This window comes from Pempheris klunzingeri, chromosome 8 (genome assembly GCF_042242105.1).
Source record: "Pempheris klunzingeri isolate RE-2024b chromosome 8, fPemKlu1.hap1, whole genome shotgun sequence".
In the NCBI taxonomy this organism is placed as follows: Eukaryota; Metazoa; Chordata; class Actinopteri; order Acropomatiformes; family Pempheridae; genus Pempheris; species Pempheris klunzingeri.
Window position 1 is genome coordinate 13743241 of NC_092019.1, and position 12804 is coordinate 13756044.

The 12804-nt window shown below is 42.6% G+C and overlaps 1 protein-coding gene across 7 annotated transcripts in view; it reads left to right on the forward strand.

Moving 5' to 3' along the window:
* The window catches only part of LOC139204823 (uncharacterized), a 28983-nt gene that overhangs the window by 7509 nt on the left and 8670 nt on the right, over nucleotides 1-12804 (forward strand). For 6 of the 7 annotated variants that reach the window (XM_070834832.1, XM_070834830.1, XM_070834833.1 and 3 more), the window contains exons 3-28: nucleotides 727-1011; nucleotides 1123-1227; nucleotides 1346-1464; nucleotides 1692-1910; nucleotides 2101-2188; nucleotides 2604-2756; nucleotides 3221-3318; nucleotides 3721-3893; nucleotides 4003-4119; nucleotides 4852-5109; nucleotides 5390-5521; nucleotides 5651-6490; nucleotides 7175-7405; nucleotides 7545-7760; nucleotides 7891-8109; nucleotides 8245-8463; nucleotides 8557-8778; nucleotides 8957-9151; nucleotides 9274-9501; nucleotides 9602-9772; nucleotides 9948-10136; nucleotides 10307-10498; nucleotides 11125-11330; nucleotides 11658-11726; nucleotides 11857-11901; nucleotides 12585-12647. In XM_070834832.1, coding sequence (XP_070690933.1) covers nucleotides 727-1011; nucleotides 1123-1227; nucleotides 1346-1464; nucleotides 1692-1910; nucleotides 2101-2188; nucleotides 2604-2756; nucleotides 3221-3318; nucleotides 3721-3893; nucleotides 4003-4119; nucleotides 4852-5109; nucleotides 5390-5521; nucleotides 5651-6490; nucleotides 7175-7405; nucleotides 7545-7760; nucleotides 7891-8109; nucleotides 8245-8463; nucleotides 8557-8778; nucleotides 8957-9151; nucleotides 9274-9501; nucleotides 9602-9772; nucleotides 9948-10136; nucleotides 10307-10498; nucleotides 11125-11330; nucleotides 11658-11726; nucleotides 11857-11901; nucleotides 12585-12647 — 5052 coding nt within the window. The remainder of the gene's footprint in view (nucleotides 1-726; nucleotides 1012-1122; nucleotides 1228-1345; nucleotides 1465-1691; nucleotides 1911-2100; nucleotides 2189-2603; nucleotides 2757-3220; nucleotides 3319-3720; nucleotides 3894-4002; nucleotides 4120-4851; nucleotides 5110-5389; nucleotides 5522-5650; nucleotides 6491-7174; nucleotides 7406-7544; nucleotides 7761-7890; nucleotides 8110-8244; nucleotides 8464-8556; nucleotides 8779-8956; nucleotides 9152-9273; nucleotides 9502-9601; nucleotides 9773-9947; nucleotides 10137-10306; nucleotides 10499-11124; nucleotides 11331-11657; nucleotides 11727-11856; nucleotides 11902-12584; nucleotides 12648-12804) is intronic. The other variant, XM_070834831.1, reaches the window with a different exon arrangement.

Genomic DNA, 12804 nt, shown 5'->3' on the forward strand with positions numbered 1-12804 from the left:
GTCAGGAGCCAATTAGCTTAGCTTAGCACAAAGACTGGAAGCAAGGAGAAATGGGTAGCCGGAGTTTGTCCAAAGTTGAGAAAAACAATCGTTAATTGTACGGATTATACAAGGGAGGCATGGCATGTTAATTAGTGCTGGCAGACAGATTGTGTTATCTGTTTATGCCTTCATCCAGTTTTTTTTTTTTTTATTTAAAGTTTCATTTAACCAGCTGCTGGTTGTAGCATTATATTTAACACACAGATATGAGAGTGCTATCAGTATATGATAGTGCTAAGAAAGTAAATATGCACGTTTCCTAAAACATCAAACTTTTTCCTTTTTAATGAAGGTTAAAAGATAAAGGTTCAAGAAACAGAAATCTCAAACCTTACTGCAGATAAAGGTCAAAAAAGGAGCTCTCCTGTATACAAATTCTTGCTGCAGATTGGACTTGAGTAGAGGAACACATGTTCTTTTTCCTCCTAATGAATTTTTTATGATGTGGACAGCTTGGTCAGCGAAAGTAACTGTTCTGGTTTAAGCTGAAAGCTTGGTCTAAAGCAAAAACTACCCCTGCTGGTCTGAACCACAGATAGCATGTGAAAATATTTGCTGTTTACAAAAATCTGTAGTTCTAATAATTATAGAGCTGTCATAATTAGTAATATAAAGTACATTGTGTCCTCCCGCATTCTTTTCATCTGTATTTGACACACAAATGTCTTGTGTTGACTCTACCAGCCAGCTCAAGAGGAACACAAGGAGGAAGCTGAGATAAAGAAGGAGCCTGAAGTAGTGGAAGAAGCGAAGAAGGAGGGCAAAGAGAAAAAAGAGGAAGAGCCAGCAGAAAAGAAGAAAGAAGCCAAAGGAGGGGTGAAGGCAAAGGAGGAGGCGAAGAAGGAGAAGCCTGTAAAAGAAAAGAAGACTGAGAAGACGGCAGAAGAAGCTAAAGGCTCCAAACGGCAGAAAACCATGCAGTGCAAAGTCACCTTACTGGATGACACTCAGTTTGAGTGTGAGCTTGATGTAAGAGACCTCTCAAATGACAGCGTCAGAGTGGCTTCACTCCTGCTGAATATCAACATGATTTAACACCCCTCTTCCTCTGTATGTCGTGTGTCTCTCTTTCTCATGTAGAAACACGCTAAAGGCCAAGAACTTTTAATGAAGGTGTGTGACCATGTCAACCTGCTGGAGAAAGATTACTTTGGCCTCGCTAACTGGGAAACACCAACCAACAAGGTAGACTGTTTTTTCTACTCCTGCATTGTCAGTTTCCCTGCAAAGTATAACCAGATATCTACGGGAAATCGGCTGTGAGCAGTTGGTTATTTTTTTTTTTCCCTCTTTTTTTCCGCAGACATGGTTGGAAACCACCAAAGAGATCCGGAAACAGGTTTCAGGTGCCGTATATGAGTTTACATTCAACGTGAAGTTCTACCCTCCTGATCCAGCACAGCTCACTGAAGACCTCACCAGGTAAAGGCCTCCGGTGTTAAAGGAATAGTTCAACATTTTGGAAAAGAAGGAGGATTTGTTGAACATGTATATTAGCTTTTTTCAACTGTAGAGCCAGGATAACTCTGAGGCATGTAATTCGAAAATGCCGTCACTACAGTAAAATCTAGAATAATCTCTCAGGAAAAACCCAGTGAAGTTTTTGTCTTCCCAAGTGAGCTCATTTTTTCCTTTCACAACTTCTTCAGGTACTTTCTGTGTCTCCAGCTGAGGAAGGACATTATGCGTGGTGTTCTTCCCTGTTCCTTTGTCACGCTGTCCCTGCTGGGCTCCTACACGGCTCAGTCAGAGCTTGGGGAGTATGACCCAGAGCTCCACGGAACAGACTATGTGAAGGATCTGAGCCTGGCGCCTGGACAGAGCAAAGAGCTGGAGGACAAGGTGATGGAGCTGCACCGCACATACAGGTAATCAAAGGGGATGGAGAAACATAGTGATGGCAGTCTGCAGCACTTACAAGCACAGTTCAGCTGAGACAAACTGGGAAAGACCCCTCGTCTGTAACTGTTTTTAAATAGATGATTTAACAACGTCTTCAAATAATCATGACGATAAAGCATATCTTGGAAAAGACCCTTCTTATCTGTGTTTTTTCAGGTCCATGAGTCCAGCCCAAGCAGACATGCTGTTTCTGGAAAATGCCAAGAAACTCGCCATGTATGGAGTTGACCTGCACCAAGCCAAGGTGAGGTTTTGTTTAAATGATGTTACCTGTTACCTGATTAATGTTGTGTGGATTAACTGATGGTGCAGGTTTTTCGTGGAAATTGTAAAAGGCCAAATTCTATAGTTCAAGTATGTGCTGACTTTCTCTCATTTATTTCTTTCATTAAAATGCATGCTTCATTGTTTTTGCAGCGGCATGCTTATATTACATCAGTGGCATCCAGATTTTAATTACAAAATTGATGTCAGGCACCCTTTCAGAGAAAAAGGGAGAGATTAATAACATTTCAAACTCCATGACCTCAAAATCCGTGTCCTTGTAGTGTGAGAAAGTCTGCCTCCCAGTGACTGTTTATTGTAAGTGCAGGCGTAGGGTGATGGTGTGCGCTGGGATTCAATATCATAATGCTTTCGTTCTGTTTTTGTGCATGCAGGATCTTGATGGTGTCGACATTACGCTGGGGGTTTGCTCTAGCGGCCTGATGGTCTACAAGGACAAGCTGAGGATCAATCGTTTCCCTTGGCCCAAAGTTCTTAAGATCTCTTACAAACGCAGCAGCTTCTTCATCAAAATCAGGCCATCAGAGGTAAATCTGAAATTTCTTTCTTTCTTTTACTTTTTTTTTTTTTTTTTTTAGCATATTTGAATTGGATTCTTTTTTATTATTTTTCTCATCCCAACCCCATATCCCTTCCACCAACATTTTCTCCTACATCCTACTCCCCCTATCTGGTACTTTGGCCTTTAAATTATGTGAAGAACAATTAAATACTTCTATCAAATAGATCAACTATTAAGGGTTAACTCATGGACTTGAGGAATTGTGTGCTATTATTTTGAATTTGCTACATTAGTAATTAATGTTTTTGTACATGACAAATATGTAAGCATTCAAATTTGTAGGTGCCATTTTTAAATCATTTCATAAAAAAAGGTTTTGACTTATAATCTGTTCATTGATTTGCTCTGAGATGTTTTATGCAGCACAGCGTGGTGTTGCCGTCAACGTTGTCATTAGGTTTGACTTTTTATTTGTTTCCTCACCTACAGCAAGAGCAATATGAAAGCACAATTGGCTTCAAACTGCCAAACTACAAAGCCTCGAAGAAGCTGTGGAAAGTTTGTGTTGAAAACCATACCTTCTTCAGGTAAGAGCAGGTCATTCTCGTCTTATTCTGAATGGCACTTCCCTGCCCGATGACCGAGGTCAGGTTCCACCTATCCCTTAGATAATAGGCTAACTGGTCTCTGCAGCTTAAGCCCTAAATTGGCTCCCTGGCAGTTAAACTACAGAGGAAAAGCTGCATACCCATGGTTTTGACCTCAGAATTAAACCGGAGAAGTCTTGTCTACTTAACAAGATAAAAGTCAAAGTTGTTGCTAATGTTGTTGCATAACAATGTTACTTTTTAGGAATTGTGAAATCATTTGGTGTGATATATTTAATTTGAACTCCTGGTATGTGGGTGTGTCACTTTGATAAAACTGATAAATGTGTAATAAATTGTGAGTGGATGAAAGCTAAATTAATGTTTTTTTTTTGCCCTCAGGGTTCCAACAGTAGAGCCCCCTGCATCACGTCGCTTCCTCGTCTTGGGCTCTAAATTCCGGTACAGTGGGCGTACTCAGGCCCAGACCCGCCAGGCAAGTTCTATGATCGACCGCCCAGCTCCTCTCTTCACACGCTCTGCGAGCAAGAGGCTGTCCCGTAATCTAGATGGAGGTATGTGCACGTGTGTGAATCTGTGTTGGAATCACTGCATCACGTTTGTGTCTTGTAACAAAAGCGCAGGTTGGATAAGCTACTCTCTGACGTTTTTTCACTCTTGCAGCTGGAGATGAAACTCTCCAGTTCCTGCAGCGACTCTCAGCATCAACCAGATCTGAGGTTGATGATTGGTCGCTGATGCTAACATCCGACAAACCCCCGCCTTCTCCTGAATTCCCAGGTACCAGGACGTGTGTGGAGCTGCACCAGTGCTTTTTGGCAATCTTTGCAGCATTTATTTTATAGTCTCTCACAAACAGCCTTATTCCTTCATTTAACATACTTATCCGTTCTGGCTCATTTGCTTTCATGCCGATAACCGTTTGAAAAGATTGTCAGCCAGCTGCACCACAGATAGTTAACTTGTCAGAGCACTGATCTACTCTGACATGTGGGTAATGTCACCCACCTTTTCCTTTCCCTGGCATGATCCCAGGCCATATTTAGTCTCTACGAACTAAGAAAAAGACTGTCCTCACACTCTTAACTACGCACTGGCATTTCCAGTCTTGAGACTGCTGTTCCTTGTGTTTTGGCATTTTCAGAAGTTGCTGCTTGATGTGTGATGCACAACGCTTTGCTTGTAGCTTGCACCTTTATACTCAGCATCTTAACTCATCACTCATCATTGCTTCAGTGTTTCACTAAGACAGGATGAAGCTGAAACTTTAAACTCTGAAAAGTAATTGCCCTTTTCACTGTATTAATTCTCGCTTCTTTTAAAGAATAGGGGGCATCTTTCATTCAGCTTTGTACTAACTCCGCTTACTGGACTCACCATTGTCTGGTACAAATGCTTGGCATCTGGCTTTGTTCAAAAACACGCTTGAAGCACTGTGAAGCATTCACAGTGGCCGTCATCTCGCCAGCAGAACCATTACATAACTGCCATCCCCGCGTCATCTCTTCACAGTCAGAGGAGAGTCTGAGCAGACTTTCATTCAGTCCTGGGAGGAGGGGCAGTCTGTTCACACAGTCACAGTGACTTGGCAGGACACTAGGACTGGGCAGACTGGCTCTCAAACCATTACCCAGACAGGCAGTCAGCCGTGGCAGGATCTGGCATCTGATGAGCAACAGCAGAGGAGAAAGGAAGACAAGTGGTCGGCTCTGTTCCATCGATTTCCTCCTTTTCCCTTTGTGCCACCTTTCGATTTTGTGAAACAGTCAGGTACTTGCACTTTTAAAGCCTGCCAGTAGTTATTCAGCAGTTTGCCACAAAGAAATCTGAATCCATCATAGCTTAATCTTTCACTTTGGCTTGGATTTTAAAGAACATGCATCTAAATTGTGTTTTCTTGCCACCAACATGCACTTTTATGAATTGCACTGCATTAACAAAAATCGCACCTTTATTCCGCCCCCTTGTTTTCAGCTATTTGCACTTTGAGATTTTGTGTGTTTTTGCTCATGTGGTATGAAATTCAATATTATCCCTCTGATGTTGTCAGCTGAGCTCAGCTTGGCAAAAAGAAGTTCTTTGGACAGGCTATTGCAACCAGCACTGACACAGCAAGATGATTGGTTCCTTTACTTCGACCGAATGTTGAGCCTTTCCTCAGTTGAGCGTGCTGATACACCACGTGAGTTTCTTTGTGTGGCTTTATGTGGAAATATGACCTGTATTTTCAGAATTTGAACAAAAATACAAAAGCCCCTTAACCTCTTTATTTATTTTCATGCTTCACTGTTTTCTCCTTTACTCCTCTCAGTCTCTCCCCGAGCTCAGTTCCAGCTCCAGGAGAAGGATGAGCAGGGCATGTATGTGGCAGAGCAGGAACTGACCAGTGAGGAGGTCATAGAGAGGCTACAGGAAACTGTGATCCTGGTAGACAAGCTGAGAGAGGGGGATGTTTTAGAAAAGAGGCTGAGGGAAGTGAGGGATTTAGAGGAGAGGCTCCAAGAAGTGGATGAGATGGCAGCGAGACTTCAGGTGGTAATAGAAGAGGAATTGGGCAAGGAAGAGGTAGATAAGTTGAAAGAGGAAGAGGTGGATTTAGAGGAGGGGGAACGAATAAAAGCTGAAGGTATAATAGACACGGTGTTGAAGAAATCAGTAAGGATAATGGAGGCAAAAGAGGATGAAGTGGATGAACTGGAAGAAGAGATAAAGCGGGTGTTTTTAAAAGGCTTGTTGCCTGAAGAGGAAGAGGCCGAGGGGACAGACGCGAGTCCATTAGATGATAGCTTGAGAGGGAAGCTACACCAGATAGAAAGGGAATGGCAAGACATGGTGGAGGAGAGGATGTCAGATGTGACCAGCACCACTTCCGTTGTAGCATACCAGAAGGTGGAGCGTAGGACTAAGAAGAAAGTGACTATTGTTGAAGAGAGAGGGCAGCAGCAGGAAGAAATGGAAGATGTGCAGGTACGGGTTGGTGTAATGTCAGAGGAGAGGCTAGAAAAAGCAGGGACGTGGCGTAAGACAGAAATACTGGAGAGAAAAGTCACAGAGAGGCTTCAGGCTGAGGATCCAGCTCAGGTGGCAGATAAGGACGTCTGGTTCATACTTTTTGACCGCCCTCCATACAAAGCTGTTTTCAAACCACCAGGTATAGTATATCATTGTGCAAACAGCTTTAGAACTCCACAAATCTCTCTAATATTATAACATATTATAAAGTTCCTTCTCGAATACTTTTTTGTGTACTATTTCCATTAACAATTGTCACAACAGCACATGTGTCAAAGTGTCAGCTGAGTCCTCAAAGCCCCATTTAGATTCAATAGAAAGCTGAAGGTAATGGAACAATTAACAGGCTTGGTTCTAGATCATTGGCTGTCCTTCTCTTCCTCTTATGAATATAATTTGATATTTATGAAAGGTCTGTCTATGTATAGTTCTGGGTTATCTTCAGGTGGATGCAGTGTGGTGAAAGAAATGGCAGCATAGTAGACAGAAACGATGTGGTAGATTGTAGATGGTGCGAAAAGGGGTCAAAAATATGAATAAGAAGGGCTCAGAAACAACCAGAGCCTACGTTTTCTGGTGTATCCAGGAATATTTTGAAAGTCTTGATTTTCAGTCATCAGAGTAGAGTTAAAACAGACTGACCTACATAGAACATTCCTCTTAAACACAGCCAATGACTTCATGTGTCTGTGAACACCGATATTAACATATTAACCAACTATTTTCTTTTTTGTTCTTTTCCTGAAATTGTACTTGTCAGCTGTTACAATGAGGTTTTGGAGCTGCTTGCTCAAAGATACTGTGTCTTGACTGTCATCATTAGTTACTCCTGTGGAACGTGCTCAAGTGGATGAAGGCGGGTATGCCACCTCAAAGACTGAGATTACAACAGTTGAGGAGAAAACAGAGATTATAGTAGAAGAGAGAAAAATAAGAGAAGAGGAAGTGTGGAGTTTACCAGAGATCCCACCACCGCAGACGACCACAGAACGAGGTGATGACTGGTATTTGTTGCTGGATGTCATTCCCAGAGAAACATCATATGTACCACCAGGTATTGCTGAAATCCCTGAGTGTTGCTTTTCAAAACAATCTTGGCTCTCTTGTGCTTTATTTTGTGCTTGCTATTATAAAGGAAGTGTGTGTTACTGCCTGTGTGCTAAAAGACTTTCCCCTGACTTTACTTTTATCAGTTACCTTGAAGGAAAGAGACCCGGTGGATGCAGAAAGTTTTGTCTCTGTGGTTGGAACTGCAGTCGATGAGATTAGAGAAGTGGTAGCTGAAGAGAGAAAGATAATAGAAGAGGCACCGAGACTTCTTCAAGAAATCCCTCAAGTGACAGACAGAGATGATGACTGGTTTGTGCTGCTGGAAGTTGCCCCCAGAGAAACGATATATGTACCACCAGGTACTGCTAAAGCCCCCTGTGCCAAAACAATTGTGGCTCTCTCATGCTTTATTTCGTCCTCACTAATATACATTGAAGCCTTTATCACTGCCTTTGCTAAAAGACTCTCTCCTGACTTTACTCATATCAGTTACCGTGAAAGGAAGAGACCCGATGGACGCAGAAAGTTTTGTCTCTGTGGTTGGAACTGCAGTCGATGAGGAGATTAGAGAAGTGGTAGCTGAAGAGAGAAAGATAATAGAAGAGGCGCCGAGACTTCTTCAAGAAATCCCTCAAGTGACAGACAGAGATGATGACTGGCTTGTGTTGCTGGATGTTGCTCCCAGAGAAACATCATATGTGCCGCCAGGTATTGCCAAAATTCCCCGTACTGTCTCACAGCTTTATCAGAGCATTCAATTATCCTGAGTTTTGCAGACGTTCTTATCCTTAAATCCCACATACCGTCCATAGTGTCTGAGGATTTTTATCTCTCTTGTCTTAGTTGCTGTTGCACGACGTGTTGAAGTGTCTCCAGAAGAACACGTCTCTCAGGTTGAAATAGCAGCAGTTGAGCGAAAAAGAGCGGAAGTCGTGGTAGAAGATGCAGAAGTACTGAGTGTAAAGCCGGTAGTAGCTCTGCCACAGGCTGTGAGAGAGATAGAAGATGACTGGTTTGTGCTGCTTGATGTTCCCTCTAGAGAACCATCATTTGTGCCACCAGGTATTATCGACTCGCCCTCCAGTGGTTACAAGATTATTTTGTCCTACCTGGTTTAAGTGTCTTACAATACTTGTTCGTTCTGTTTGTCATTAGTCACCATGGCAGACTACGTTCAGGTTTATCCTGAAGAAAGAGTTTCTACTGTGGCTGAAACAATAACAGTAGAGTCCAGGAAGGAGGTTGTAATTCAAGAGACTGTGGCGGACAAGATGCTTCCCAAGCAAATTATTCCAGAGCAGCCAGTCAGAGAAAGAGATGATGACTGGTTTGTTCTACTGGATGTCGTTCCCAGAGAAACTGCCTATGTGCCTCCAGGTACCCACAGCCTTCAGATGTCTTTCTTCACTCATATTATCACACCAAAGAAGAACTTACACGTAAACTGGGTGTCAACTAAATTATGCAAAGATGATTTCCTAAATAAGATATAAGGTCTCTGTTAGATTCTTCACTTTTGGCTGAAGCTTAAGTACAAATTCTTTTTTGTTTTCAGTTTCTGTGGCAGCAATGAGCCAAATTTATCCAAGTGTTCGACCTCAAATTGAAGTGATGAGCATAGAGCGGGCATTGCAGGAGGTTGATCTTGACCAGATTAGACTGCGGCCTTCCCAGCCACTGCAGGAAAGAGATGATGACTGGTTTGTGCTGTTTGATGCTATGCGTGAAGAAGCAGCCGTACTGCCATCAGGTATTGAGTTAATATGCAGCCACTGAATTCACTCTGGAACATTAATTTTCAGACATTTGTTTGGTGGATATACCAATGTTGCTCAGCTTCTTTAACTCTAAAACTGTCTGTATGTGCCTCAGTTACTCCTGTTGAGATTATTCCGGATATGAGGAGGACGCTTGAGGTTGAGGCGAAAATGACAGAGACTACAACATGGAAGAAGGAGATAATTGGTGTGGACAGCAGGCAAGATGAAACACATCTGTCTAAAATTAGTCAAATTGCACCACCATCAGAGAGGGAAGGAGGAGATGATTGGTTTGTCCTTTTCGACATCATCCACGAAAAGCCTGCTGTCATACCACCAGGTACCTTCTATTGCCAAAGGGTCTGCATACAAGTGGTGGCCAGTAAGTAATATTAGATATACTTGCTGTAGATTTATTTACCCTTATTTTTCTGTGTTAGTTGCCGTGGTTGGGCGTATTGTGGATGTGGTGGCAGCCATTGAACCAAAACCACAATTTATCATGGAAGATGTGAAGCCATCTGTGAAGCTGGTGGAGATCAAACCACCACATCCAAGACAGGTGGATGATGACTGGTTTGGGCTGTTTGATGTTGCAGCAAAAGCACCAGGTATTCAGCTGTTTTTACGTGTGGCTGTTACTGTGAGATGGAATAAGACAGAACAGCATGGTGTCTGTGTGTGCCCTACAGTTTGAAATGTCTATTTCATATTTCACCTTGTTCGCAATGTGTTTAAGTGGAATCGTGATCTGACTGAGAAGGCTTTGTGTGTATCCTACATTAGTGGCTGTGGACGAACGCATCCGTATGCATCCAGCTAAAGAGTTTGCAGCTATAGAGCAAAGAGCACAGCAGAGAATTACTATAGTGGAGGAGATGTGGCAGCGAGAGAAGGTGGTGCAGCAGAAGCCAGCAGTGAGAGAGGTGGAAGATGATTGGTTTATTCTTCTGGATGTGGCCACTAAGAAATCAGGTATAATCAAAATGATTTATTCCTGCTATATACACAGACATTTCTATTTGAGTTTGTTTTATACAATTAGCACAATTGTTTTTTTGATGTTTGATCTACCCTCCTAATGTGCACCTACTGTGTCTCAAGGCCGTCATTTGATTTACCTGGTTGTATTTTATTTGTATTAGCCACTGTCCCTGAGCACGTCCAGTTCCCACGAGAGGTGAGAGCTCCAACTGCTGTGGCCAAAACAAGGATTGCTATTTCTGAGATGAGACCACGTTTTGAGGAACGGATCCTGGAGGAAAGACGTCCTCTCACACACACGCATGTCAATGATGATTGGTTTGTTCTACTAGATGTTGGCCTCAAAGAGTCAGGTATCTTTTATCCATTTGGGTGTGATGTTTTGCAGGTGAAGAGCTCACACCTGGCCACGCTTTCTTTGCTCCATGAAACGCTTTTTAACACTTGCAGCCTTTTTAAAGATACAGTTACTCCATCATTCACGGACCTCTGACTGTGCTATGTTTCGCAGATTGAAGAAATGACGCTTTCCTAATCTCAGCATTTCACCGGTTCATCCACATTGAGCTTTGTGGCTCCTTTCAGGCTAACATCATCTGCCTTTGCATCCATTATCGGATCGTAACAAGAACTAATCCATGCTTCTGCTCTCATTCCACTTTGTGGACATTCGCTTCTGGCCCACCTCAGTTTCCGACGAGTGCTTGTCCATTTTAAAGAGACTGAACAAAGCGTACTAGGTACAGTATACCCCTGCAGTGTGTGCACTGATGACATAGAGGCTTTAGACTGTAAGTACGACGTGGCTGTTTTGCGTAGATGGACTATTGTTTCTTGCTGCATTTATATGTGTATATCTGTTTCAGTTGATTGATTTTTATCATGCTAAATGTGCATACGATCTTATCCCTCTATAAACCATCGTGCTAATACACATTTCCTTTAATTCACGTTTCCATTTTGTCTGTATTTTGTTTAGCAGTGAGCACACAGAAGGGCGCTCGTCCTGTCAGTGCTCCGGTCTTCTCCCAGGCTGCGCTGGCAGAGGCAGGGATCCCCATGGCTCTTTTCGATCAGCCCCAGACCTCCACTCCAATCAAGGCCGGTCGCCTGGAGGAAAGAAAGCTGGAGGTCACCGTAGAAGCTGTGGAGCCCTCAAAACTTGAGGCTGAGGCTGGGGCCAAGGTATTCAATTTCTCAGACTACTGTTTTTACATGTTTGTGATGCATTTTTAGCAAATCTCTAAAAGTTACTCTGTAGGAAAATTGTAGCATCTTGTATGTGTTTAAGCCATATGTGCCTTACCGAACAGCTGGTGCCAGTGAAAGATCAACAGATTATTTATGCTGCGTCCTCGTACTGATTGCCTGGGTGTTTTCATTGTAGATAACGATGACTATGAAATATTAAGAACTCTTTTAATTCAGTTGCTTCATAGTCTTATGCTAAAGTAGTGAGCAGAGCTTGCTCTCTGTGTCTGAGTGTGAACTGTGTCTCTCTTGCTGCTGTAGCCAGCAGTGTGGAGGGACCAGAGAGAAGTAGACTCTTCACTGATATCCACCATCAATGGGGACATCCAGGTTAGTGTCAGACACTGGCCTCTTGCATGATGCCCCTCAGAAGACTTGTTTCAGCTGTGGCTGAGATCTGAGTGTTAAAGCCAACAAGCAGAGGATGCTAACATGTGTCCCTCTCTCCTCCCTGGGGTAGCGCGAGTCTGAGGCGGTGAGCACGGAGGTGGTGCGAATGCGAAAGGTCAGATTCCTAGCCTTGTGTGCGTCTCTGTAGCCATTTCTCCACCTCCATTCTGATGATTTCGAGCTTCTCATCCTAAAGACTAATTTCACCCTCTTCTCATGTTGTGCTTCCATACGGCTAGGTCTTAAATGAAATCCACACCAGGTTCGATGCACATACAGTATATTTTACGAGGTAGAAATGTGAGAATAGATGGACTATGTAAACAGTAACTGCTGTTAATAGATTAATATAACTTCAATATGAAGAGACTTTGCTTGCCTCTGAATATTTTTTACACAACTATTTAAAAGTTTAAAGGCATTCATTTCTTCTCATTGCTTGCTGTTGTAAATCCTGGAATGCACACATGCATGATTGTACTTTAAATGCGCACTAAAAAGTGGCATGACAACTGGTGTTTTATCACATTTCTGACACTCTACCATTTATTTTATTTCCTCATTATCAAAATAGAAATCTTCAGTGTGTCTTTTCTTTGTCAGTATGTTGCAGTTTGGCCCCTGTGGTCACTTAGCCACAAACTATTTTGCATGAAGACTTCTCACACCACTCTTCATCTGTTGTGCTATAAATGTAGTGAATATTGTAGCATGCATGTCCAATGTGTGGCAGTATAGTGCCAGCACACAGGGAAACTGAAACAAACCCACACTCTTTTGTTCTTGTCATTTTCACAGAAAAGAGCTAAGAAAATTGAGCGTGACTCAATTTATATCAGACATAGCCTTTTAATGTTGGAGGTTTGTATCCCTTCTGGAGATGTTGATCTCTATCTGTATTTTCTTGCTCTATGGCACAACTTCTGCTGTGTATAATATCACGCTTGCATGTGGCATGATTCACACTTTTTGCATCAGCATAAGTGATTGGCTGTAGATTACATTATAAGTGTGTGTG